A 27,417-nucleotide genomic window follows, 5' to 3' on the forward strand; every position below is an offset into this window, starting at 1 on the left:
GCATTTGCATCTCAGCTGATATGAGCTGCTCTAATAGATCAAACACAGCCCATGCTCATACTTATGTAGGTCCTATAGGTCATCACACATGGAAATAATTAGCATTTTAAGATATTTTTTGACTTTGCAGTTTTCAGTGTATTTTCATGCGCACTCTGTGTTCTAAGCCATCTGTTTGAGGCATCTTTTAGGGAATCAGTAGATATTTTGTAATGCTAAACAGTGTTGCAAATGCTTTATGCATGACTAATTATGCAGCCATGTCTGCAGAGTTCCTGGATCTGGTGCTTCTAAATGATGTCAGGTTTACATATGCAAAAATAAGACTAATGATGTGAGGGTAATTTTAGCCTAGCTTGGCCTTTAATCTCTCTATTCATCTAATCCCTTTTCTCTTCAAAGCCTCCCGAGATGACAACAAAGCTCCAGCAACAGAAATTTTCAGCAAAACTGTCTTAGAAATGATTTCTTTTAATCACAACCACAGCAAGTTTTTTTTTATGTTTTATTATTAATAGTCTCTGCTACATTAGTATCTGTATCAAACAAGCTCGGCAGTATCAAACTGCTGATCTGTGGTTAAGTAAATTATTTTGGTGCACCACACGCACACATACAAACTCATACACACACGCGCACACACATGAAACATGTGAAACAGAGGAGCTGTAAAGATGTAATAGTACAACGAGCATCGTGAGTTGAGGATATGGTGAATACTTGTCATAACCAGGTCAAGATGATACCACTGGGATTCTAAACAGACCGTCTGCTGAGCAGGTGGGTTTCTATACAAAGATTACCAAGAAAAGAGAAATACTACTCAAACAAAAAGAAGTAATACAGATTCAAATCTGCAACTACAGAGTGCACACATACACTTTTCTTCTTTTTGCTTGAACAAGAAAAGCGAAAAAGAATATAAACACTCATAAAAATGATTTATTATAAGGACTTTCAAGCCAGCTAAGTGATTTCTATAAAATCCGTCAAAAATAAAACTGTGGTATGTCTTTTAATCATAAATATGGTCAGTAGTAACTGTTTTTAATATGTGCACTGCACATTCGAAACGATTTTTTTCAATCTCTATAAATCATCATCGATAAACTCAGAGGTCCCTTTTCCCAAAGAACTTTTTGAAGACAGACTTGTTGCGTGGCCGCGGCAGGCTCACGTAGCTCCTCAGAGCTGTGTCCTGATATTTGTCCTGCTCCCACCCAGCCAAAGCCAGCAGTGGAGGCTCAGAGCTTCTGCTTGCTGATGCGCTGTCTGTTGACTTGTCTCCCACCACCAGAGTCACACAGTAGTTGGAGCCTGTTTCCAGGCCTTTGCCTCCAGGGGTGCGCAACATGGGTTTGATCTTTTGGTAAGTTGCTGCAAAAAACACCAAACAGAAAACATTAGAAGACAAAAAAAAAATAACACAGATATTATAGATTATAAATGCTAAAATGTATTTTACTAGCTGCATACTAACATGAAGTAAAGGAGTGGGAGCGACGCTTGCTACTTAGCCAGTCCTGACCGCTGCATAAAGGGGAGTGGGGAGAGGAAGAGGCGTTGTCTTTGAAGCCTCCAGAGAGTCTGTGAGTCATCATCTGCTTTAAGCTGCCTTTATCAACATCTAGGAGGGGTCAGAGAGAACATTAAAAGTAGGACTAAAGTGACAGAGGAGAGGAAAAGCAAAACCCTTTAATGTACTAACACCAGTCTTAGTTATGTTGTTTTAATATGCAAGTAGACAATACTTTAGCTCCCCCTAGTGGTACCAACTGTACCTGCAACAACCCTTCACTAGTTCTTTGGTTATTCAAAGCCGTGAAATTACATCTTTTATACTACATTAGCTGATAAAATCATTGCACTTAAAATAAATCAAATGTAAATTGTACGTAAAACAATAATAACAGAGTGCATCCTCTAACCACCAGCCCAGAAGCCGGCGGTGGAGAATGGTGTCTATTTTGCTTCTGTATTGCCGTGTGCGAAAGTGGGGCAGAGGTATTTGTTAAACTGGTCCCAGATAAATGCAGCTTTTGTCTGCACAGCAGAGGCTCTCACCGCAGCAGCCCGCATCTGAGGATGAGATTAAATGTTCATCCAAACGCTTGAAGTGACTCTGTGGCATGTGATTCAACTCTCTGGTGAGGAGAACAATTTCTTTGGTCTGGGTGGTACCCGGTGGGTTGTGCCTGGGAAACGGCTGGGTGACATCATGTTGAGAGGAACAGTGGCAACCGTCTGGATCATGACATCCAAAACAGAAGGGGGGCTTTCTGTGGACAAAAGAATTGCAAGCTATTATTTTACAGAAATTAATATCAAAGATTTTGTGGAATTCAAATTATCTGAAAGCATCTTACAAGGAACTGGGGAGATCTTCATTAAAAGGGACACCTAATATTGAAGACCTACACACTGTCTGACCTTTAAAAACACACACAAATGAATTAGATTAATAATACTGAACATTAATTCAGTGTGAGCTGTGAAATAACTAGTTTACCTGTGCTTGCTTGTATTTTCATCATCCATTTCTTCATCATAAAGCGTGAAGATGCATTAAGCAGATATTCAGACCCATCACGGAGCCTAAAGATCAGAAAACATGATTTTTACCGTTCCAGCTGCTGGAAAGGCATCACTGCCTTTAAATCAGTATATTTCTATTAAACAGCAGTTGCTACAATCTGACCTTAATCGAAAGCAGTTGGGTTTTTTGGTGTATTCTGGGAAAGGTAAACACTCTGCTCCCATGAGGTTCAGTGGCAGGCCACATGCAGAACTCTGCAGCACAACACAGTGTAATCATCAGTGACCACATTCTATTTACTTCAATTATTAATCCTCACTTTTCTCTTGGGCTCCTTTTGTCGTGATTTCTTGGCTTACCCTCAGAGTCTCCTTTCTATCCTGGTAGAAGCACAAGGTGTGTCTATATAGGACAGCGTGGTAGGAGTTCCAACCTCTGGAGGCTGCCTGTGAAAATAAGATAAGAGTGTGTAGTGCTGACTGCACGCTTTACATTTGCTGACTGTGCTGGCTTAAACATTTCTTACTTTCTTCCCTCCCAGCTGCAGCTTGTGCTTCCTCTCAAGCATCCCCTCCATAGACTGCAGCTCAGGTTTTCCACTCTGAAGGGAAGTGAATTAATAAAAAAAAAAAAATCAATGAAAAAAGAAAACTCATAGAAGAGCCCAGATTTCCAGTTGACTAAGAGCTACACAGACTGCAGTAACACTCACTGAGGTGAAACAGTGCCACCCTGAGGCCACATGCTCCTCAGCTTTCTCCAAGTCCTCTTGGCTCTGTGAGGCTTTCTTTTGCTGACAGATCCCATCCAAACCCATATGAACTGACAGAAGACTCACTGACGGGTCCTGTTCAGGGTGAGAAGATATAACTTTTTAATGTAGCTATACTGCCTTGAATACCTACAATGCAACTGGGGTGAGAGCAGTATACATGCACACAGTAACTACACATAATGTGCAAGCCATATTGACATACGAAAGTATATAAAGTATATGCCATGTTTCTACTACATCTACTACCATAAAATCTACTATCCTGCCTAGCACTAAGTCTCTAGAACTGCATATACTTCTGCTTTGATTTACTTTGGCTTTGAATTCATTTGTTTTTGTCTTTTCTTTTACATAATGAAAAAGTAATTAAATCTATTCCGTTAAAAACTGTTGACACACTTGTCTGTCTGACCACCCACCACAATGTGTGAGAAAAAATTATTTTTGTAATTTCAGTATAATCTCAGTCATGTGGGATCATCACACCCTGACCTCACCTTCAAGCAACCTGTGTGCTCGTCTGCCTCCGCCCCCACCTTTGCCTTCTCTACCTCCTCTTCCTCCTCCTCATCCTCTTTGTACTGATAAATGTATCTCTGATTGTCCCCTACATCAGGTAGCTTCACTGGATCTGAAGCAGTCTCGTTCACTGTCACTGAAGTTTTGCTGGCTGGCTCCCTGTTAGGAAAAGCTGCCCAGGACCTTCTGTCTCCTATAGACAGTGGAGGAAGGTGATCTTTGGGACTCTGGCCCTTGTCATAACCCAGCAGGTTCTGAATGTGGGTGGGCAGTTTGAATTCAGCCACAAGAAGGTTGGGTGCCGAGGCAGTGACAAGGTTTCTGTAGAGCACAGTCGGAGTTGTATCTGAAGGTGTCTCTTTGGCTTTGTCTAAAGGTAAGGACTCTTCCTCATTGGGCTGGTACATGATGTCTGAGCAAATGCTCTGCCTGTAGTTAGTAGTCTGGTTCCAGATGTCCTCTAGCTCTTCCTCCTCTTCCTCAAACTGCTGGTGATCAAGGTGGACAGGCTCTGTTTCTATCACTGCTGAGCGGGAAGGTGGACCTGTTGAATCATTTTCTCTTATTTTAGTGCACTCTGTACCTCCCACTTCAAGAGATATAAGCTTCCTCACCACTCCTTTAGGCTGCATGCTATCAGAACGTGGAGCATCATCTTTGCAAAGCTTGAGACTGCTGGAGGTGGAGATGCCAGAGTCCACAGAGTCCTGTCGAACACTCTTTGTTGACTTCAGATTGACTCTCATGAAGGAAGCTTGGCTTGACTGAAGTCCAGGACTCTCTTCATGAAAACTGTGGGGTCTTGCACATTTGTGGTACTGGTGTCCATTTAGGTCTCTAATGAGTGTATGAACACTAAGGCACTCGTGTTTATGTATAGCTGTAGTGGAGGTGGAGGTTTGGTTCACATAAATATGCAACTGTGAAGGCTGGACAGTCCCATCCTTCTCAGCTGTGCTGGTTTTAATCTCTGACAATGTTTTGTCCCACTCCTGTTTTTCCTCCTCACAAAGAGCCACCTGGGTTTTAGATAAATCATTACATTGTACAGTCTGATCCTCATCTTCCTCCACAGAAGGAGAAGGTGGAGGTTGTAAACCGCTGTCCACACCAGGAAGATGTTTCCCAAGAGATGTAGATAGCTGTGTCTCAGCAAAGCTGCTTTCAGCTGAAGTGTCGTGCATGACAGTGGGAGTGGGTCTAGTCTGTCTGAAAGAGCTCAGGAATGTTTGTTTGTGCGAGTGAGGGTCTGGATCAGTCCCGGCTACTTTTTTTGATTCTGGAGGGGCAATAGTAATGATGTCCTGAATGCTGGGGATGAGAGTCATATCTTTAGGTAGATCAAAACTCAATACAGAACCCAAGGAGAGGAACCTGCAGTGGCTTTTCACCTGACCTGCTGTGGGTGTAGTGGTGGGTCCTGCTGAAACAGCATATGGAGTAATGCTGTATTCCCCTGAACACTCTGTATCAATGTCCTTCAGCAAAGGATTCTTCATATAGGCAATGGCTTCTACTCCATCCCCATTCTTCTTCTTCCTTCGACGTTCCTTCAGTGGCCATGTATGTGTGTCGTATGTGATTGTCTCAGAGGTACAATGAGGCATCCCATCTGTTTGCTCCTCAACTCCCATGATTTTCTGGATAGTGTGCCTACGCGCGTCTCTCTTCCTCTTCCGCTTCTTGCCCATTCTCTTGATGCTGCTGAAGATGGAGCTGCCTCCGTTCCCTGTCGTGTTGTGGAAAGTTACGTTGGTTCCCTGAAGTGCAGGTGCTGAGGAGGATGGCAAAGAGGAGGATGGCAAGAAAGTCGGGGAGGCTGAGGCTGTGGAGCGGCTTTTTTGGCGGGGCAAGGTGATGCTCTCATACACAGGGGCCGCAGCCAGGTTGTTATCCTTGACATGCAAGTAGGTACTTACCTATTAAAAAGAGAAAAAAGTATATTAGGTATGTGTGGAAGCTCTCATATTAGTGAGATTACTGTACTAAAAATGGTTAACCATAGACTCATGCGTGCTGCAGGCTGAAGCCTTGCAGCCCTCTGTGAGAACAAGAGCTGTTTTATGTGTTACAGATGGACGATGACATGAGAGCAAAATTGACTAAGACAATGATCGCACACATCCAAGAATACAACGGATTCAGGAATGCATGAATCTGACACAACAATGTAAATGTATTAAAAAATTATCAAAGACAAAAACATTAGATGTGAGGACAAAGAACATGAACATTATTGCAACTGCACACTTACAGGACTTAATCAGAATCATATGTGGCTTCACATGCCGTCATACGCAGCTGTAATGTCTTGACCTTTCAACTCTGTGACTAATCTCTTGTTTCTGTGGAAACCCCAGACTATAAATCATGGTGTGCAGTCTGGGGGCTTTTCTTCGAAGTTCAGCAACAGTTCTCTGTCTAATGACTGAACCTCTGCTGGCACTTGAGAGAGCACTCATGCTGCGAGTCATTTTGGAGCACGATTTTCATAGGAAGAGAGGATGAGGTCACTGCTTTCAAACAACTTTAGCACAGCTGCGCAGTCAAACACGACCAGGTTTACATCAGGCTTGTAGTGAAATGACAGCAAAGAAGAGAGAGCTTCTGTCAACGTTCACTGTAGGTAGAAGACTGATTGTGCTCTTCCTACTCATCACCCTCATTCTTTCTCTGTCAGCAAATCTTTTCAGTTTTAAATCCTGGCTCATTTAACAAGTTGTGGCCCAAAGAAAAGTTTAACAGTAAGAAAAAGCTCAGGTTTTATTGTGTGATTTTCTGGTGGGAACTTAACAATTCATCTGAGTTTATACAAGATGAGCTGAAAAGGCACGATGACTGCTGACAGATTACTGCAAAGACAGACTTGCCAAAATACACAGATTTGTTTTCAGTGCATCAAGATTACTGAGATCATTCCTCTTGCTTTTAAGGCTGGAATGCATGATGGAGAGCAAAACTGCTTTAAATATGGTAGTGAATACTGCAAAGATAACAGTTTATTTTTGGTGTAAATTCCCAAGAAAAGTAAATCAACTGAAAAACTTTTTATACACAGATTTTGTACAACTTGTGGTTTGGGGTGTATTGTTATAAATCTATTGCAAGCATTAAAGTAAATTATAAAGGTTACGTAAATACAATATTTTTTTCCTGAAAACAGAACATTATTGTTCACTTATTGAATGTCAGGTAGATCACTTTATTCATTACGTTTATATTTTTACAAATGGATTGTAAAAGTAGCACCTTTCTTTTCACATCCCATTAAAAATCATAACAGAAAGGACTACATTAAAAACAGAATTTATTTGGTTTTAGATTTTCATTTACGACTCTAGTTAAGTGGGGAAACTCTGAGTTTTAATAGTAAAACAGTTTGTTTTCTTTTCTCACTTTTCTCATGTTAACTATAAATTTTCCAGCCACAGCGACTTTGGAGATGGTGTCAGTATGAATATGATAGCACCTCGGCCTGACTTATTTCCCGTTACTCTTATGTCTCACTTACAGCGAAGGAAACAAGCCAGGGAAGCTGCAGACTGGCTGTGTCTTGTAACAGATTAGTAGAGCATGCTGCCTTAAGAAAAGAGCTACACACGGCATGCAGTCCCAGTACACTTCGAGATGCAGCATGCAATGCCAGTTCACACCGCGCAGTTTACCTCATTTGCACTCTGCCGATAAATCTTTCTCTTTCGCTTTAAACTACCCAAAGTATTTTCCAAAAGCCCCTGGCAGCGCCTCCAAAAGTTTTTATAGGCAGAAGATTGAGGCACAGTGGGCTGAGGGAGAAAACGGGGAAAAAGGAAGATGTGAAGGCCAAAGGAGAGAGGGGAATGAACAGCAAGACAGTCAAGAAGGGAGATCCCATGCAGTGTGGTTTCAGGGAATGCGTGTTACTGCATTAACCTTCAGGAACAGTAACAAATATCATCTGTTTCAGTGCTTCTGGGAGAGAAGTGAATGTGGGCATTAATAGTGACGTCCCATATTACTGTGTAGCTGCTTATAGTGTGAAATGATGAGTGCATCTCTCACCCTGTGGACAGCCTCAGAGGTCTCCTCCACTACCTCTTTTGTCCCAGCAGGCAGGTCAAGTACCTGAACCTGGCTGTCCCCTGTGTTACCAAAGCTAAGGATGAGGTTGACTGTTCCCCCTACAGGAGGGCTGCTGCCCTCTTTAAGCACCAGCACGTTGGCTTTAGGAGGATCATCCTGGGGTCCAATGCTGTTCATGATCTCATACCCATCTTCTGATGGCTCCTCTTTATGTTTCTCAGCATGACTGGGCACCAAACACAATGGCTGGCTATTTCTTGCCTTTGTTGTGTCTTCAGTAGGGGTGACAACTGGGGATTGATGAGAATGGAAGGGCTCTGGCTCAGGAGCTGAATTCTATGTATCATGGAAAGAGAACATAAAAACACAATGGTTTAGAAACACTTTGAACTACAAATATTTGTCATTTTATATTACAATTTCCACTTGTCAAAAACATACATGCACTGGTGCTATATTGTTCTCCCCAGCCTTCATTCACTCATTCTGTCTCTACAGTAAGTGTCCCTCTGCTTATTTACCTCTGTTGATGGTGGGCCCATTGTCGCCTCAAAGTAAATGTTGTCCTGTGAAGGCTCCTGTCTGCTCTTCTTGTGGAGCCACTGTTGCTTTTGAGCCCTCCAGTGTACCAAGATCCACCCGAGCATACTCCTCAGTTCCTCCATACGCTCTCTTACCTGTAAGACATTAGAGTTCGTAAAGTAGAACCAAATAAAAACAAAAATATATTCAAAGAAAGTCACGTGTGAAACCCTGCTCACCATTTGTGTGAGGTGGTGCTCCTTGTCTAAAAGATTTTTGCCTGTGGCGGCCAGCTCATCAAACTCCTCAAACTTTTGCTCAATTTGCATATCCAGCTCTGCAACCAGTGATGTCTGCCCATCTTTCCCAAAATGCAAGGTGGTATCTGAGAAAATGCATGACCTGGTGTCTTCTGTCCATGAGCTATTTAGAGATCAGGTTGGGGTGGGAGGTAGTGGAGGAGACAAGCAACAGGGCTGTGAGAAAAACCATACATTCACAAAGCATGAGAATGACCAGGCTCTCCCTGATAGGACAGACATTCATTGCCCTGTCACACTCAGCCCAGGAAACTTGCTCTGACCTTCTCAGCACATCTTAAATTATACACTTCCCCAGGGACCTGTGCTTGACAATGAGAACATCCTGTTCTTTCCTTGATAGATGTTGTAAGGGGCAGATGTTCTCACAAAAGTTGATTACAAAATAACTTGAGGCCCAGAAAAGGGTCACAACATCCTCACGCCCTGCTTACATCATGGCGAGGTAGCTCCTGAAGAAGTCCTGGAGCTGCGCAAACTCTTTCAGACGTGATTTGTTCTCTATCACGCTCTTTCCCAGCTCGTTCCAGGCCTGCAGTGTAGCCTGAATTTTTGCATCTAGTACGTGCACTCTCTCTGGGCACAGATCCTTCAGTCGAGAAGCCTGGTTCTGCAACTCCTTTACCTCCTCCCTGATGATTTCGTAGTCAATCTGTGGAGAATCACAGTAAGAATCTATCATCTCCCATCAAATCCACTCACTCAAACAGCCTGTACCAATTGTATCTCTGACTATGACCTCATCTCCATAGCTTAATGCACATTATTCAGTTAGAGGCCCATATGGTCTACATATGGGCTGCCACGCTATAGCTAGCTTGCAATCGGAATTTTTTTTTCCTCCTTTTGACGAGGCAGTAATTAATAGTGTTGAGGGTTCTCTGGGACCACTACTTCATAACGTTTCTCAGCTACAGTAAGCCACAAAAACACTGAGTTGTAGATGCTTGTCTGCTGACGGCACAGTTATTTCAGTTTGGGAGATTAGGTCATTTCTGCTTTTCAAAGGTATCAAGTACAGACAGCTGTGTGTGCGTGTGATAAACATAACACTGCCCAGAAAATGACTCACACAGAACTTTACCATCCCCAACTTCACATCTCCAACCCTGTGAACCGTGGACACTCATACACACCCTACCAGATTTGCTCATAAACACACACATACACTTTGAGAGCTAACACAACAGTGACTCATGCAAGCACAAATAAATATCCCACGGGAATAACAAACTTTTGCTTGCTCTATGTTGCTTGCTCATGGCACAAAGGAGAAAAGGCAGGCTTTTTTTTGTTGTTGTTGTGAAAAAATATGTCACAACAGGAAACAGACTGTGGAACAATGTGTTGGAGGTATAAGACAGTCAGGGTTGGGGTGGGGGGGACTTCCCTTTTTTTAAATACACTGGGCAAATTGTCCATAATCCAACATCAGTGTAATGGAATACTGGACTGCATTACCAGAAATGAATCATTTCAGATGTTTACAGCATAATCACAACATGTGCCTGCATCTTTCTCTCACCTCCAGGTGGTCCTGCTCCTCCCGCAGAGCCTCTAGGCCACAGCGATCTGGCTCACACTGGATGGCCATGTCTGTCTCCTTCTCCAGGATGTCCAGGCTCAGATCCTTGCTGAAGCACACGCACTCCTCCACACGCACTGCCAGGCTGGCATGCTGGCGATGCACCAAGTCATCATGAGTACTCATAGGATGTTATTAAGTCATTATACTTCAGTGTACATTATTTGTTTTCCAATGAGAGCCACATTGCAAATTAGTTTAAAATGGTGTCATGGATTCCCCTCCAGCCATCTGCGTATGTGCTTTTTTAAAATGTGTACTCTTTTTTTTCCTTTTTCTTAAACCAAGAGTAAATTGAAATAACACAAAAACACACATGTGAGGGGGAGTGGTGGCCTGTCTTGGGCCTATTAATGTGCACAGCTACAGGAAAAAGGAAACCAGATGCAACTCTATTAGAGATGGGGGACTTTAAAACCCATTCAGCACCTTCTAATATTGTTATATGTTAATACTACATCAAACAGTAAATCTGAGCCACTGCAGCACTCGTGTACATGCATTTTCTGAACAGACTATATGTGATCAGTGTGTGTGTGATATATATATATATATATATAATCTCATCTTCTTACCTTGCTCATCAGCTCCTGGATAGCCTGGTCGTGGCTTTGTGACCGACCTCTTTCTCTCACTGTGTCATTCAGCATCTCTACAGCCTCTCGTAGCTCTTCCACGGGGTCTCCCATGGTTTCTAACAGAGGCTCACCACTGCCGCTGTTCTGAAGTGTCAGCAAAGTAGGAGCTGGGGAATTTTCACTGTGGAGAGGCTGTTAGGTACACAAAGAGTTACTATTCATTTGCCAAGTTCAACTGAATTAAAATGGTAGTAATGTGAATGAGAAAAAGTAGTAGTGCATTGCAATACTGCCACTCCTGAATTTATAATTTAATCTAAAAATTCTTATACTATATTATTTTGATTAATTCATAGAACACTGTCAACAGTTTTGATAAGGACTGCTTTTAGTTTAAAGCTGTTGTAGAGTTCATAAAATGGATTTATATTGTGTTTGCAGTGTGGCTGTAACTCAGGTGGTGGAGCAGGTCACATACTAATGGGAAGGTTGGTGGTTTGATCCCCGTCTGCTCCAGTCTGTTGGTCTCCAATAAATCCCTCAGAGTTTGAATGTGTATGAATGTTAGATAAAAGCACCTACATAGAAAGAGCTTAGAAAAAAGTGCTGTGCGAATGAGTGAATGAGGGAATTTGTGTAAAGTGCTTTGAGTGCTCAGATAGAGTAGAAAAGTATATTTAAGAACCAGCGTACTGTAATGCTAAAACTGGCTACACATGCACAACAATATTTTTCTTTTATTGAAACTTTTTACAAGCTTATACTTTGAATGCCACTATTGCAAAATTTACCTACCTGCCCTAATCTGTACTGACTGCCACTGAGATCCTGGCTTTCCTCCAGCTCCACACGTTCCAGGAACTCAGTCAGCATGCGCGTGTCCTGCAGCTCAGAGCTCTGCTGGGTCAGGGCACTCTGGACACGGTGGTACCTGGGAAACACAAACACCAGCAGGGATATTATAACCAAAAGCTACACCTAAATGGTAAACCACATCCACATATACAACCTTGCATCCTTCAGCAGAACCACATTACAGAGACCGCAAGCATCTTACTAGGTGACTCGTACCGTGCTAGAGCACTGCTTATGTTATCATATATCATGTGTCACATAAACATATCCTGTACTTTAGTGCACTGAGGTACCTCCACTGTGCAGAGTTTATATAGGAAATGGTAAAGGGATCTTTTTGAAAGGGTATTTTTCCAGAATAAATGACCCTTACATTGCTTGTGTGCACTGTTAAATAATGACATCATAACAAGTGTCTTTCAGCTGCTTAGCGAGAGCCTCCTGCATCAACAGGACCTCAGACTACACAAGTGGCCATCCCTGCCCCATCTAACACCCCCACCCTGGAAACACTTAAACTGAGACCTTTCCACATCTGTATTTTCTTTGGTCAGCTTGGTGTTCTTTACAGAGTCTGAACTTCTGTTTATAGACATAGGTATGTTGGGTAAACCAGCCAGCATCATAAGTTTTAGTGAGAGTCGATGGCAACAACCTGTCTTTCAAGGGCCAACCAAAAAGAGAGGCGTCATCTTGCAAACACGAAATGGGTGACTCTGACACACACTGACAAGCTGTGGGTGAAGTGCATGTCAAAACTCTGGGGTAGACCTCACTAAGTGCTGCATGAATCCCAAATGAATAAACTTTGGCTGTGAAATGATGAGCACATGGAGAGATATTTTTGCCAACTTAGAGAAAAATCTATGGATATATTTATATATATATTTGTGGTTTATGGGGTGAAACTGTTTGTCTTAAATAAGAACTGGGGAGCTTTATGAACAAACTCTTCCATGTTGGATTACAAACATGGCAAGCCCAAACCTGTGACCTCTTGGAAACACTGACTTCCTTTATTTCCTGACCACAGTGATGAGAAAAACCACCAGTCTCATTGCTCAGATCCATAACATGAACTTTCCATGATGACAAATATCAAAGCGCTACCCTTGACCTATCCTTCTAACATACTTTTTCTCCACCTCCTCCATGCGTGCCGGTAGCCCTCGTGTACGTGGGTGGCTGTGACTATGAAGGCGGTCCACCTCCTGCCTCAGAGCACTGAGTTCCAGGCTGCGGGATGCCACCTCTTTCTCCAGCAAACGGCTTTCCCTCTCAGCCATGCTCATTGTTTCGGGGTCACCGGCTAAGACAGATTCCTTCATGGAAAGCTCCACAGACTCCAGCCAGGCCTCCAAGCTGCCAAGGGCCTGGAGCACTTTTACAACCTGTACAGAACAGACATGGAGAGGTTAGGGGAGTGCAATTTATGTCTCATGTTATAGAAGTTTTCCTGCTTTAATTTCAAGGTGATTTAATGCACAGTTTAAACTACCAAAAACACTGTACAAAGACAACAATAATATGTGGAAGTAGTTGCTAAGACTTACATGACTCATGGTTTCCAACTAGGTCATCAATCTGGATTTGCAGCCTCTTTCCAAGTCATAATCAAATTATATCTGAGCACATTTTATATTCCTTGGATTAGCCTTCATAAAATGTTGTGACTACATCTCAACAACTCAGCCAATTAAGGTGATAAAGTAAACAAGTTTCTAACCATGAGTGCATGCATACAGCTCAGGATGTGGCTGAACAGAAAGCTTTTAGTAGGGATAAAAAGGATCCAGGATAATTTGTCATAATCATAAATTTCAACAGAGAAGAGAGAACAGCCTGTGAACTATTTTCTTTTCTTTAAAAAAGAATGTTACCCTAAAACCCAGCTCTTCTGAGGCCTGGAGAAAGACAGCATTCCTTTGGTGTCTCTTCCTCAGTTCTTCCCACAGGACTTCCAGCTGGCCAAGGAACTCCTCGATCTTTGCGCTTCCCGGGTGCTGTGCCCGGACCAGCCCGTGGCCCTCCTAAGGAAGGTTCATTGAAGTGATGAGAGAAAATTATGAATAAGAAGTGAAGTGAATTTTATATTGTAACTATAGACTAATCTAAAGCTTTGGGTAAGTAAAGTTGTCTCAGACATGATGTCAGCTCATTGATTAATAAACCAGACCTGCCAAGAAACCTAAGTTGCAAAATGTGGGGAGATTTTTTTAAAGGAATTCATTCAGTGCTTTATTTTAAGAGAAACTGTGAATGTGACAGTGTGCTTCAGTTTACCTTTTTGACCACCTCTATCCTGGCTCGGTTGTTAAGGATTTCCTGCTCAACGGTTTGCTGACACCTCTTTGCTGCTTCCAGACCCTCAAAACTGGCTATTGAACACACCTGTGTAGCCATGGACACGTTGTCTTTGAGCCATGACAAAGTCTGAGATGGAAAAAAAGCAAAGACAGTAATGAGGAACAGTTTACACATATGATTTAGCTGCTGAGGCTACAGGAAACCACATAAACAACTTCTAAGTGATAAATATGAGTTAATGCAAAAATACATGGCCATATTGCGGAATACAAATGCTATGCTGACAACTAACAGCAATCACTTCTGATGTTGAAGGCACAGTCCTTACTGCCAGCTAACCTGTTTTTTTTACTTTTATTTGTATGTGTGGAGCATGGAAACAGTTTTGCAAATTGATTTCTATTGTCGGGAGAATAGTGGGTGTGACTGGCAGGGGAAGTAGTCACCTTGTCAGCAGACACAGTGAACCTCTGAAGCTGTATGTGAAGCTGTGGGTGGCCTGGAGAGGGGGTGGCAATCTTGGGTTCTGTTCTGGGCTTCCTGCTGCAAAGAAAACATAGACTCCAATTATGACTTACATAAAGACCTTTCATTATGTAAGATGGCGAGAGAAGCCAGGCAGAAACGTCACCTTTCCCCCTTCAATTGATTTCCGACGATAGCATCATCAGTGCAGACAGGGCTGTCTCTCATTGGTAAAGAGGTGTGGTTCACTGATTGCTGCTCCTGGCTTTGGCAGCTCTGTGTTCGTCTACCACTCCCACCGTCAGCAGTACTCTGTGGACAAAGGAGTAAATGTCTGTAGGAAAATCCAAAAGATCAGCAACATGGCGTGTGAGTAATGCTTGGCCTTTGCTGAATTAATGCTGACAGGATGATTAAACGTCTCAGAAAAGAGGATTTCATGCTGTGAACAGTCACTAGACAATGAGGCGTTGCTGTAGCTCAGTACTAATATGAATGTTACAATGTGGCTGGACGCTGGACAACATGGACAGCTGCCCGGAGTTTCTCCTGTAAATGACACAAAACATACTCACAAAGGTTCACTATTTTTAGTGAAACAGCCCAGACCAGTCTCAGAGTAGAAGCTATTTCTTTTTGACAGCATCAAACTTTTTCAATACTAAAGATGGCAAGAAAGGTTTAAAAATGTGAAATTACAAAATGAATGAGCACAACGTTACTAACATATGTTAAACCACTCTGATCATAAAAAGAGCCATTGTAGATAGAAATATAACCCTCAAACTCCCATGCCCCTGCTCCCATTTAAAGCAGCAGTGTTGTTTCAGCTTTAGACAGTGATTTCCATGGTCATCCACCCCGACTCTGTTGAGAACTCTGGAGTTTTTAGAAAGGTCAATGCCACAGCGATCAACCTTGTCTATGGGCAGAAATATATTAAAGACGTCAACAGCCACTAAGCTACTTTTACAACCATATGAGTATTTTAAAGGTTGGCCAAAGGGCTCTACTGAAGAGTTTCCAATGAGAGCCACAAGTATCTGGACTGCTACATTGGGCTATCCTGAGTGCAGGTCTTTTATCTTCTTCATCCTGCTGCGAGCAGCTGTGTACTACAACAACATCTTTTCTTTTAAACTGATGTTTTCATAATTAGGTATATGTATGTATACAAATATTTAATTCAAGTGTTTTAGGCTGTTTTTTATTGCTTTATTCGGTAATTACTTCTTGATGTTGGTGCTGTTTCTAACTATACAGTGCTATACATGTAAGTTTTTGATTGCTTCTCTTAACTAAACCAGATGATATATACTGAATATGAAATTATAAAGTTATGGAAGCACTTGGCAATGTGCCATAGTAATTATACAAAAAATCCATTTATAACAGTGTTTTATGGAGGGCCCTTAATTTAATCATATTATTTTCTGACTGGGCTTATAGAAAAAGTGAGGCAGGGAGCAAAGAAAAGTGTCGCCTCCAAAATTATGCAAAGTGCAGTAAATTGTAGGGGTCTAACATCATTTACCAACATGCCAGTCATTTTATAGGCCAGGCTGAGTTTCATAGAGGCAAATTATAGGCCCATTTATGTGCTAAAGCTGTAGAGCTAAAAACCTCGTGTCAAAGAATTTATAATCATTGCTAAGGTCTCCTCCGTAGACAGGCATTTGCTTCTGTCTTTCATTTTTGCAGGGCACTCCACTGTAAACATGTCGTGTCGTTTCACTTTGGCAGAATATCAGCTACAGAAAAAATAGCCGTTTAACAATTTGGTATGTCATATTTAATGGTATTCTGTGCTTTACCGTCTTATCCAATCATTTACCATTTCAGCATACTGTTCACTCTTCCTTCCTATCCCTTTTCTACTGATCTCCTCTCACCCTGTGTGTCTTTCTGTAGTGTGCTATGATGTCAGCCAAGAACTATCACTTAGCAGCAGACCCATCTGGTCTCCAGCAGTAGCATCTGGCTACAATTAGCCAGAGAAACAGACGATAGCCATGTTTACCTTCAGAAACAAGAGGCTATATACGGCTAACACAGACATGGATGCATATATTGAAGCACGTACAGACACTAAAACCTTTACAGCTAATTGACTGAATTATTGCAACAGAGAGAATAAATACAGTGTGTATGTGCACATGAACACATATGCAAATGCGCTGACAATGCTGTCTACCAGCAAATGTGCAAATAACTCAAAGTCACTATTAACCTAAAGATCCATGTAACTGCGTCATTGCACCCTTAAAAGTAATGGGCTCAATTCCATACACTAGGGTGCTGTGAAACTATGTGACAAATTACTTTTACTGTTTTAACAGGTACCTGTGCTTGGGCTTAGCGCTGCGTTTGGCCTTTAAGGCTCCAGGCTTTTGCATAGAGTGTCTTTTTAACCCTTCCATAAAACAGTGACAAGTAAAGCTCCCATAGTCGGTGTACCCAGGCAACTACTAACTCCTAGTGCAATAAAGACCATTCTAACCATTTACTCAAGGTCGTCCTGAATGCCATGGCAACAAGATCAGTGTTTGTACAGGAACAACTGAGTCAGGTTTGCTGCCCTGATGGGCTCCTGTCACAGATGGTGAGATGCGAGAAAACACGAGTAGAGAAATTTACTGAAATAGTAACATGAGAAGAATGGAAAGAATGAAGTTTGCTTTCTCAAGCATCTGTACTTTCTGGCTTGACAAAGTTAGGACATGGGCCCAGCAGGGATCAGAAGTGCTCAAGGTCAGCGATACAAGAACAGCTTTGCTCTAGGCTAAACTCAAACAGCCACTGTAATCAAAGAAATGTAATGCGCTAAGTTTAAAGACTAAATATTCACATAATTACTGGTTTTAACCACACTTACATTTCTGGATAATCAGACTTTCTGTCAGGTTTATGGGCAGTGCGGTAACTATAGGAGGACCCGCGAGTTCAATAAAATTCCTGTAGGCCTCCAAGACAAGGAATGTCAAGTCCAAGGAATAAACATACTCTCTAGAATATTCACCCTGGACTGAACTATGGACCCTCTGTTAATATAGTATTAATTCAATGACTGTACTTTTGTTAGAATGGTTGAAAGCCAAGATATTTTTCTACCATGAAGTGAAATTTTGGAGGGAAAGGCTTATTTGCTCTGGCGCACTGTTCAACCATGTTGTGCAGTCGAGGCTTGACATTTTTCATGGAAACTTATGTAATTCTTGTGCCAGCACAAATAACACCTCTAAAAGCTCTTCCTGTGTCTCCTACAGGGCATATTTGCAACATTTGAAGACTGGGGTTCTTGTTAGATGATACAGAAGGTGATTGGCAAAAAATAGAAAACACAGTTACATATTGCTTTTTTCCCTATAGCACTGATTTAAGCACAAAATTGGTATTTTTGCAAACCATCTTATCACGGAATTCTCCAAAACTGGGACATCCGATGATATAATTAAGTAGAGGGAAGATGGAAAACAGTATTTTGGGTGCCAAGAGTAGAAGCCACTGCTTTACAGCACATCTGTCAAATTCTATTTTGGAAAACTGTGCTTTAGCTGTATATCAGGCAGTTTCCAAACCAAAGGACGAAGTGCGTCACTTTCTGAGGCCACAGATTTTGTAGGACTGAATGGGGCTGGTGTCATCTTTTGCCAGCACTGATGGAGTTGTTCTCTCCTACTTGGGAACCACAATGTGGTTTCTCCAGTATTACAGTGAAATACAAAAGCTACTTACAGCACAGCCTTTCAGATGATTCTTCTCCTCCTTCACCTCCTTTCCCATGATACAATTTGCCTCCATTCCCATGTTGCACTGGGGTTCTTGGGCCAGTGTCAGGAGGTCAGAATCTTCCCTGGTGAAAGTGGAGCCAGAGAGAGAGAGCGTGGTCTTGTCACTCCTGCAGGGTGAGCAGACCAGGAGGTTACTGTAGTACTGACAGCAGGACTTCAGAGGCCAGCGATTCTTTCCAATTATGGCTCTGAAGTTTCATGCCAGTGTTTGTGTTGTTTGATTAAAATAGTCTTGAAAAGCAGCTGATAAGAGACGGCATGATGTAATATTTGGATCTAAAGATAGGCTACTAACATGAGAAAGTTTTTGCACATGGATATCAGAAGCTCTGACTCGCACAATTTACAAATTTTGCAATATTAGAATTATAATCATTATTATCATGATTATTTCACCAAACGGAGTAATCCATCTGTTTAACCTAAATGCCTTCTGATACAAAAATTGGGAACTTGAAACAATATAACAATTATTTTGGTTGTAGTCATTAATTTGATACAGCTTCTAGCACCCTAATCAGTCTAAGGATGCAAAAGTCTGGATGGTTAATAAAAAGAAAAAAAAAGTCTGGCTACATAGTGCTTGTAGTTACAGTAACAATAAATGTATTTTACACATTCTATAAAAAAACAACCAAATATGCTTGTAAAGAAGTTCTACTCAGATTTAGCAGACTGTTTCAGATGACATCAGGATTTTAATAGTAAGAGGTGAACAAACCACGTCTCCAACTTGCAGTTTTGCCAATACATTATTCATGTTGTACACCTCTCCAAATTCCAAATCAGCACAGAAAACTTCATATTCTAAACTGAGAGGTAAATGATAATCTGTGTGCTAACTGGTCAACAGACACATACGGCAGACTTTTTCTTTGCTTGTAATTTTTCACAGATTTAAACCAAAATTAGACACGGATAATCAGAATGAAGAGAAAACTCTTCGGGCAGAGCTCATTTTCATTTGGAAAACTGTTTGGTTCTCCCAGTGCATACGTCTGACGTCAGTAACAGTAGGGTAATGACAGAAAAAACAAAGTTCCAACTCACTGGGTAGTTGTAAAGGACCAATTATTGAGTGAAATGATCCCCATATTTAAGGCCACCAAAGTTGTTAGGGTATCCTTGGCCTGTTGGCGTACCTGAAAAGCTTCTGAAGAAGTACCCAGCAATCCTTCACCTCACTCTGCTTCCGTGTGACACTGGCAGCCAGGGCGGGACGGAGATTCGACAGCTGGGATACACTCACATCAAGCATCTACCACACACAGGCCTGCAGGTTAGGTAGAGAAGGCTTCTGCAACACACTTTCAAGATCTGACAAAGCAGTGCTGCTTTAAGTGAAAAGACACAGCTTACCATGATCTGACTGGCGATCTCACGCATTTCTCTATCTCCAAAGCTGTCCACGTCTTTCAATACAGACATGTTTTTCCTCTAAAAGAAGGGACACTGTGAGTGGAAGAACCTCTCAGATCTAATATATGATAATATAATTAGGTTTTCAAGAAGTTTTACCATGCTGTTTATAGCAAATAATATATTATCAGCCTGCTGGTAAAATGAGGACACTTCCAGGGCCAGATGAAGATTTTCATGGTAGTTTTTCAGATGCGACTGCATCTTCAGCCACCTACACAAACAGCAGACAGCAGCATAGAGAAACTCAGTCTTCAATTAATCTTTAGATTGGAGGTGTTTCATGCAATTTTTCAGTCAAATGTAAGTGACAAACATTTTATTGATGTGTTTCCTCCTGCTGGATATGTTTTTGCTATCTGTCTTCCCTTGTTTCTCCAGTTTCAGTGCCAAGTTGTTGATTTCCTCATGGAGATTTCTGTGTAGCTGCTCATCCTGCAGGGGAACAGGAGAACACAATCCAACTATGACCTCAGCTGTCTTTACCATACACTGATGGAGACAAATTACAGGCAGCCATAGATAAATTACTGGAAAACCTCTACAAAACTGTAACGGAAGCTATTAACATATGGAAATGCATATATTTTTACCACAGGAATGTTGTTTATAACACTTTTATCAGTGTTCGGGTAATTATTAGTAGTAGCTCACCTGTTTCAGATCTAAAATTCTTCTAGTCAACTGCATTTTGTCAACATTTTCCCCCAGGACATTCACCAGACACTGTTCCTCTTCCTGCTGGCACACATAAAAGTCAGTGTTTATAGCCCCCATTTGTTAGGAACCCAACCATTATTTTTTTTCAGAGGCACCAGCATTAAACCACATTACCTCTGCTACCAAGCAAGATGCTAAACAGAAATAGCCTTCAGCATGTAGTGAGGAACTTTGAACTTGATACTAAGGGACAGAGGAAAGGATGAGTGGAACGTAATGGAGAATACATCTCCTAGGGTGGATGTTTTATAGACTTCATAACCAGCATCCTTCATTACAATCCCACAGGTCCATTATCAATCATCAGTTCCCTTGTGCCAGACACGGACATGAACAGAGAGATAAACATAGGCCTAAAATGAATTAGATGATTGCTTTTTGATAATGACAGGCAGATGTTTTACACCGGTGAACATACACAAACCAGAGATGTCTTCAGGATACTGAGCTAATTTCCTGTATTGGAAAGTGCTGTTTTTGTGACTAATATCTTGACAAATGTTGATTGGAGCTGCCTGTAGACTTAGATTTGCCTCTGGGCCAACTGTTTTGGCATAATTGTTGAAGTTGGAGAGCATTATTAACTGCCGTTTTTTAATATGTGGATTGTCTGCTTTGATAAATACGAAGGGGAAAGAGAAATGTAGGGAGATTACAAAGATGATGTGAACAGGATAAGAAAAATGAAACATGTTCAGGAATTAACAGTGAAATACAAAACATTGCAAAAGGAAAAAAAGTAAGAAAACGTAAATTACATTTCACCCTGTTGGTGTTGAATTTAAGAAAATAAGACAATTTGAAGGAAATACGTGCATCGTAAAGACAACCAATATTACAAAATGCTTTGACTTTACCCAGTAACCCACTAAAGTTGGCTCCTTCCTCCTGAATTGAAAATTTTAGTTGTATGTAGTATAAAAGTAGAGAAAGACTGATATGTTCCTTACCTTCTCTTTAATCCATGCCTCCAGCTTGTCCACCTTTTTGTTGAATTCCTGCAGGTTCTTGGCTCCTCCTAGGGCCCTCATCTGATTTGCAGCCATCTGTTTGAGGGTCTGCCACTGGTCCCTGAGCTGACTGAGCTGCTTCTTTACCAAATCAGATGTGGGATTCAGTTTACAGATCAGCTGCTCACCCATCTTTTAAAACACACAGAAACACAAAGACATTGTTCATTTGAATTGTCACCCAGAGCAGAGGCAACACATCTGTCATTCGTGTTTTGGATATACTCCTGAAAACTCTCAGAGTTCTGCTTCTGCCCTTGCCGGCCTGTCTGACTGCCGAGCAATGTTAATCATGACCAATGCACAATTTCCAAACATTTCTCTTGTGGGAGAAAGTATAAACTGGCTTGACAGAGTCGCCTGGAATACTGAGGTTCTGCTTTTCTCTTGCCTGGAAGTGCCTACCATTATGTTATGTGTTATATGATTTGACAGGTTCTTTTAACACTAAACGCAGTGATTAATGGTTACATTCAGATGCCCATTATGTGTTAAAAAGTTAAAATAAACATTTAATTTTGGACATAGGGTGCTCAGATGTGCTTGTTTTGGTAACTCTGTGATATTTCAGTTAGTGTCCAGTCTCATCTTGAATAACTTTCCCACCTGGTTGAGTTGAATCAGGGTGTTCTCAAAGTCTTTAAGATCTCTCTGAAGCAATTGTGAGGCGTCTTCCCAATCCTCCAGGGGGCAGCACTGAATATTACATCCATCCTTCAAATCCTGTAGCTTGCCTTTGATCCACGCCTCAGCCTACATCCAAATTACAAACACAGGCAAAAATGTCTCAGTCATGCTTCACATTGTTATTCACTAATATGTTTGCTGACCTGAATCTGAGAGTGTGTAAGACTGCTTTACACACTTCATGCTGGTTTAGGGAGCATATATTCAGTGCTGTTTGGCCAAATTTTCACAACAATTTGGTGATTTTTTGTGACAGTGACAAAGTACAGACATGACAAAAACTGATTTTGGACCAAACTCTATTGTGCACATTTAAGCCCATAAAAGTGACGCAATGCTTCCTTGTACATGTGAAAATCAATGGTGAAGACTGATTTGTACATTTGGACCAACAGTATATTCTATTTTTTTTCTTTTGCAGCGAGTCATTTCACACCTTAAGCTCATCTAGAGCTTGGATTGTGAGATATCATCTGGATGAAAGCACACTAGACAAGAGCAGTCATCATTTTACATATCTAGCAAAGACCGAATTTTTTTTCCCGTCTTATTGTAATACAGCATACAGCACATCAAGCACATCAAGACCAGCTCTTTGTTCTCCAGTGTCATGTTATACAGAGCAGAAGTTTCTCTTGGCAAGGGCCTCGTCTCCATTGCATAAGGCTTTGTCTTGCAGAGCAGCCTTTTCTGGCAGCCTTCTGTATGGAGTGAGAAGGCCAAACCAGGTGGCCAAAATCAGAAAGTGTTGGAAAGTACGTGTTTGTTTTCTGCAAAGAACACAGCATGGAAGTCAGTGGCGCGCCTAAGTTACAAAAACTAATAAATCAGCTCAGGTTCTTCTACTTGTCAGACTGATCCGGACTTTCCTTTTTTTTCACAGCGCTGCTTTTGTGTACGTCAACTGACAGTTACACACACAAATAAGTCATTATACCTTGACATTACATCAGAGCATTATTTCCCAAGGAATTCGGTACGACTGACATTGAATAATAAACTCTGTAGCAACTCCACTTTAAAATCAATGAAACATCAAGACTGCACATGACACATCCACCAAACAGCTTTTTGCTCTAGATTAAAATATGATGTCACTGCTCCCCAGAGGAGCAGGTCATTAACTTTACAAGGCCCCCAGGGTAACGGGCGTATTTCTGGTTTCAACAGAAGGAAAAGAGCTTGACAAAACAGGCCTGCCCCTATCTTCTCACACTGGCTCCCATGGCATTATAATGACCTCATACAGGAAGTCTATGATTCCCTTGTTTCTTCCTGTCCACTCTGCACAACAATGGTCTGTTCAAATCATACAGTTGGGCCTTAGTCTAGCCACAAAGAATAGAACGACTGCAGTTTAAAAAAAAATATGGCCACATAAATAAACACTGCAGTTAATACATAACAAATTTTAAAATAAATATAAAATGTTGAAAGAAATCTGATTTTGGAATTTATAGAGAAAACAAGGACAGTTGATTGACAGTTATAAAATATCTATTAACGGGCCACATTTTTTACCTCTTTTGTAATGCAACTTGGCCCAGAGAACATTGTGGGGGTTGAAGTTTCTCTATTTCTCTATCTTGGAAATGAAATGGTGAAAGGCAAGATATGTTGCAGAGCAGCCTGGGAGACAGATGGCTCTACACAAAGTCCTGCTGCGCCATGTTGTGACCCGCTCCGCTCCCCTAGCTTGAACCATTGGGGGCCATTAAAAGTCTCTCCCTGGAAGGCTCACTTCCACTTTGACAGAAATGTAATACTATAATAATACATTTTCATCAGCAATAGCAGTCAACCAAATCGCTGTAAAACAGGCAGGTCCCCAGGTACCTAAACTTCCACTTTTATAAAGCCAAATGTCAAAAACCGTGAACATACAAAAGCGTCCTCCACTGTGTCCAATGAGTCTAGTAAGCTTGTTAATGTGCTACAAAGCTTTTAACACATACATACATCATACTCAAATGTAATTCTTTTTTTTCTCGCCTATCACTTGGATGGTTGCTCGACAGAGGTCTGATGGCAAAGCCAACTGCTGGACAAAAATGTCCCTCAGCCGAACTTGCTGAAAAATGTCCTTGTGTGTGCTGGGGTAAACGCAGCAGTGAGATAACACAACCAGTTGTGCTGCTTGGCTGAGTCTCTCTGAGCAATAGGCGTGAAGAGATGGAGCCAAACAATGATCTCATCCCCAAATAATTGCTTGTGGCGGTTTCCCCTCCCTCTCTTCCCTCAGCCGAACACAGCTCATACAGTTCTTAGGGACAAAATAAGAATCAGTACATATTTTGTTCTCCTCGGAGGGTCATACAACAGGCAATTTCCTTTCTGATTTTAACTGAACAGCATAACATGTTTCTTTTGGGATCAGCCCACTGTAGCTTGTGGTCTTTGTAGCATTTATAGATTAAAAGAGATTCTGATTAATTAACTGTAAAATAAGAGGCTGCAAATTTACGAGAAGCTCCATAGAAAAAGTATCTCCTCAAATCTTTCCTTGTTTATTAGACATTAGGAAAAGACGGAGAGCAGGAAAATAAAGCTTGTATGTCAAAGAGTGAAAAATAAATGATAAACCCACTGAAATACCACGAGGAGCTACTGATGCTAATACGCTGGTATGCCTTCCCCATGTTACCTGCAGTACTTCCTTGCTGAAGAGTGAGTTGCGCTGAGTGAAGCAGTCACTTGGGGGTGTAACAGCTGCCGACCCTTCAATCGGTGTGCGTGGATGGCTTTCTTTCCTCTGAGGCTCATCCTCCTGCGGTTCAGGTACTGATATCTGTGTGAGCACGCAACACAGAGAAAGTGTTGAAAACACAAGAGCAGTTTGTCTCCAACGTAAACTTTTTTTTTTTAAACAGATAAAACCATACACCAGATGATGATTGCTTCTGAAAAACCTTTAAGAAAGAGGCACAGCTCTCCAGCAATATCACTTCACAATCAGAGGATGCCTAAGTGTCCGCTTACGTTGATTATACCTATGTTTGCCATCCAGGCACATTACAAACACATGGCAGACTGGCCCCAAGGTCTCTCTTAACAAAAACCTACTGTCAGCACCACGTAGGATGAAATGAACACGACTGGCACAAGTTCACTAATGGACAAGCATTCCTGCTGGTCCCCAATCAGGAAACATCTGGGCACAAGAGGGAAGCAGGAACAGGCAGATCCTCCAATGTTTTTCAGGCTTATGTGTAAACATGTCATCTTTAAAGCCTTGACAGATCATGTTCGCTCATTATTACCTGCACAGGTACAGGCACCAAAGCCACTTTATCTCTTGTAATAAGAACATTTTGACAACGTGGATGAATAATACATGAGCAGAGTAAACTCAAAGTATTGTTGTGGTAACAAAATAGGAAATTATGTGGAAAAATTACTCCTTGTTTTGTTCTTGAAGGGGAATTAAGGCCATGGCAGTCTGTGTATTATTACAACCAGCCTCCACAAGTACTTCAGCTAGCCTTTTCTTTTGTTAACATCTACTCCTGACTTCATGTTTTCCAGTGGGCCCTGCCTCTGCAAGCTCTGCTGTTAACACAGCCTTCATCCGCAAGACGCAATGACTTCAGCTTGGAACCGGCCAAATCCAGCAGCCCACTAGCTTTACACAACATCCTACAAATATACTTTGTGTTTATTTGTTCTGTATAACGTGTCTTAAATACACGACAGCAAAATCAAGAGGAAACAACGAGTATTCTGGGTAGCATTCAACCAAATCACACTGTTCCTAGAACTGGTTTTCCACCCCTGTGTCACTTCGCTTTAAATTTATAATATAAAAGCAGCTGGCTATAAAGAAACCCCCAACAAGGGCTAGCTTTCCTTTAGTCTAAATAAAACACTAAAGACAGCTGCTCACAGTAGCACAGTAAGTAATAACAAAATATTTTAGCCTCAAAATTCCTGGATTTTACCACTTCTTTTACTCTAAAACATGTCTTTTAAATAATGCTAACTATTTGACATAAATTGTATCAGTTAGCTTGCATCTTACCTGTTGTAGGGATTTCTCTCTGTTCGTTTTCGGTCTGGTTTGTCCCTGCATGGGCTGAAATTCATCGCTGCTCTCTTTTTTGAGTAAAACCTAAAATATTAGGATAAAATATGCAACCGGGAGGGACGAGAAATGTCAATAATGAATGGTAAAAAATAAAAAAAGCTAGTCAAAAATGAACGCTGGTAATTAACGTTTTACACGGTGTGAAAGCGCACGTGCGTGTGACTAATTCCAACAGGCCTTTTCGGTTGGAGCTAGTAAAACAAACATATCTTCGATTAACAGCCATTTCTTTAATAACTTTATGTTTTTAAAAGATCATGTTTAGATCATTTCCATATTCTACTGGAAATGCTATAATTAAAGCAGAACAGTGTTGGAAAACTGGCCTCTTCAAGTTTAAGGTTAATTATTTTGAAACTCATTAAAATAGCCAATTTATCAAATATCCTTTATGTAACTAAAGGTATGCTACACATATATTTGACAAACAATATTTATCTATATTTAGACTTTTTTTTTTACCTTAACAACTGTTTTAATGCACTGCCATATTTTTTGAGTCTTTTTTTTTTTCTTTATTGTTATAATTCTATGTGTGCATGCAGTCTTGTACCTTAAATTGAGAAGTGGGCTTATTCTCACAGCTCACACCCACTATCCTTGGCAGATGTACTTCTGATGTGCTGCTGATGTTGTTGTTGTTATTGTTGTTTTCAGATGTGCACCGTGTAATTGTAGGCTCTGCTGTCATCTTGTTCTCTGGTCTGTCTTTGTTCCCAGAGATTGTGATCTTCTTTATTGATCTGGAGACAGCAGAGGCAGAGGCAACGTTCTGGTTCAGCTGGTCCTCCGCTGCCATCCGGTCTTGGTTGTGTTTCACGGGGGCTACCTGCTTGACAATCGGCGAGACGAGACAGGGTCCATGCGCACACACCTGTGATCCACTGAGGTAGAGCGAGTTCAGATTGTGCTGCAGCACACAGTTATCCAGAGTCTCGCCGGGCAGATAACTCTGTGTAAAATCCTGACATTTTGCCACAGCAGGAGCTGACAGCCTTGTCCCAATGGTAAAGGGCTGCACCTTCCTCACAATGCTCTCAGACATGACTAGTGTCCCAATAAGAAAAAAACAAAAAAACCCAAAATTGCTTAGGTCCAAATGAGCTCTGAAAAAAAAGTCTGTTTCATCCCTTTGTGCGCTCTCCTGACTAAACAGTTGTCCAGTCTCAGTTCAGCAGTCAA

General features: G+C 41.4%; 1 protein-coding gene across 6 annotated transcripts; it reads right to left on the minus strand.

Annotated features, from left to right (window-relative positions):
- Positions 1 to 491: 491 nt before the first annotated feature.
- On the minus strand, positions 492 to 27,417 carry mymx (myomixer). 6 transcript variants are annotated; one of them, XM_035915253.2, is made up of 34 exons: positions 26,789 to 27,417; positions 26,170 to 26,259; positions 24,796 to 24,939; positions 22,071 to 22,217; positions 21,405 to 21,596; positions 20,389 to 20,472; positions 20,051 to 20,169; positions 19,834 to 19,948; positions 19,675 to 19,752; positions 19,458 to 19,573; positions 18,260 to 18,422; positions 14,691 to 14,836; positions 14,506 to 14,602; positions 14,036 to 14,185; positions 13,633 to 13,782; positions 12,887 to 13,143; positions 11,693 to 11,828; positions 10,895 to 11,089; positions 10,260 to 10,412; positions 9,169 to 9,386; positions 8,654 to 8,837; positions 8,414 to 8,569; positions 7,872 to 8,228; positions 7,496 to 7,615; positions 3,809 to 5,749; positions 3,249 to 3,383; positions 3,063 to 3,137; positions 2,896 to 2,982; positions 2,699 to 2,790; positions 2,510 to 2,595; positions 2,367 to 2,430; positions 2,065 to 2,279; positions 1,481 to 1,627; positions 492 to 1,377 (listed from the first exon to the last, which is right to left on the minus strand). In XM_035915253.2, the coding sequence occupies exons 1-34, from the start codon at positions 27,278 to 27,280 to the stop codon at positions 1,112 to 1,114; spliced, it is 7,167 nt and encodes a 2,388-aa protein (XP_035771146.2). In that variant the 5' UTR covers positions 27,281 to 27,417; the 3' UTR covers positions 492 to 1,111. The 6 variants fall into 6 exon arrangements, with proteins under 6 accessions (XP_035771146.2, XP_035771148.2, XP_035771147.2 ...); XM_035915255.2 differs by having other exon boundaries at positions 18,260 to 18,377; positions 20,389 to 20,475; XM_035915254.2 differs by having other exon boundaries at positions 14,506 to 14,599; positions 20,389 to 20,475.

The sequence above is a fragment of the Neolamprologus brichardi genome, chromosome 13 (assembly GCF_056152115.1).
Source record: "Neolamprologus brichardi isolate AB-2024 chromosome 13, ASM5615211v1, whole genome shotgun sequence".
In the NCBI taxonomy this organism is placed as follows: Eukaryota; Metazoa; Chordata; class Actinopteri; order Cichliformes; family Cichlidae; genus Neolamprologus; species Neolamprologus brichardi.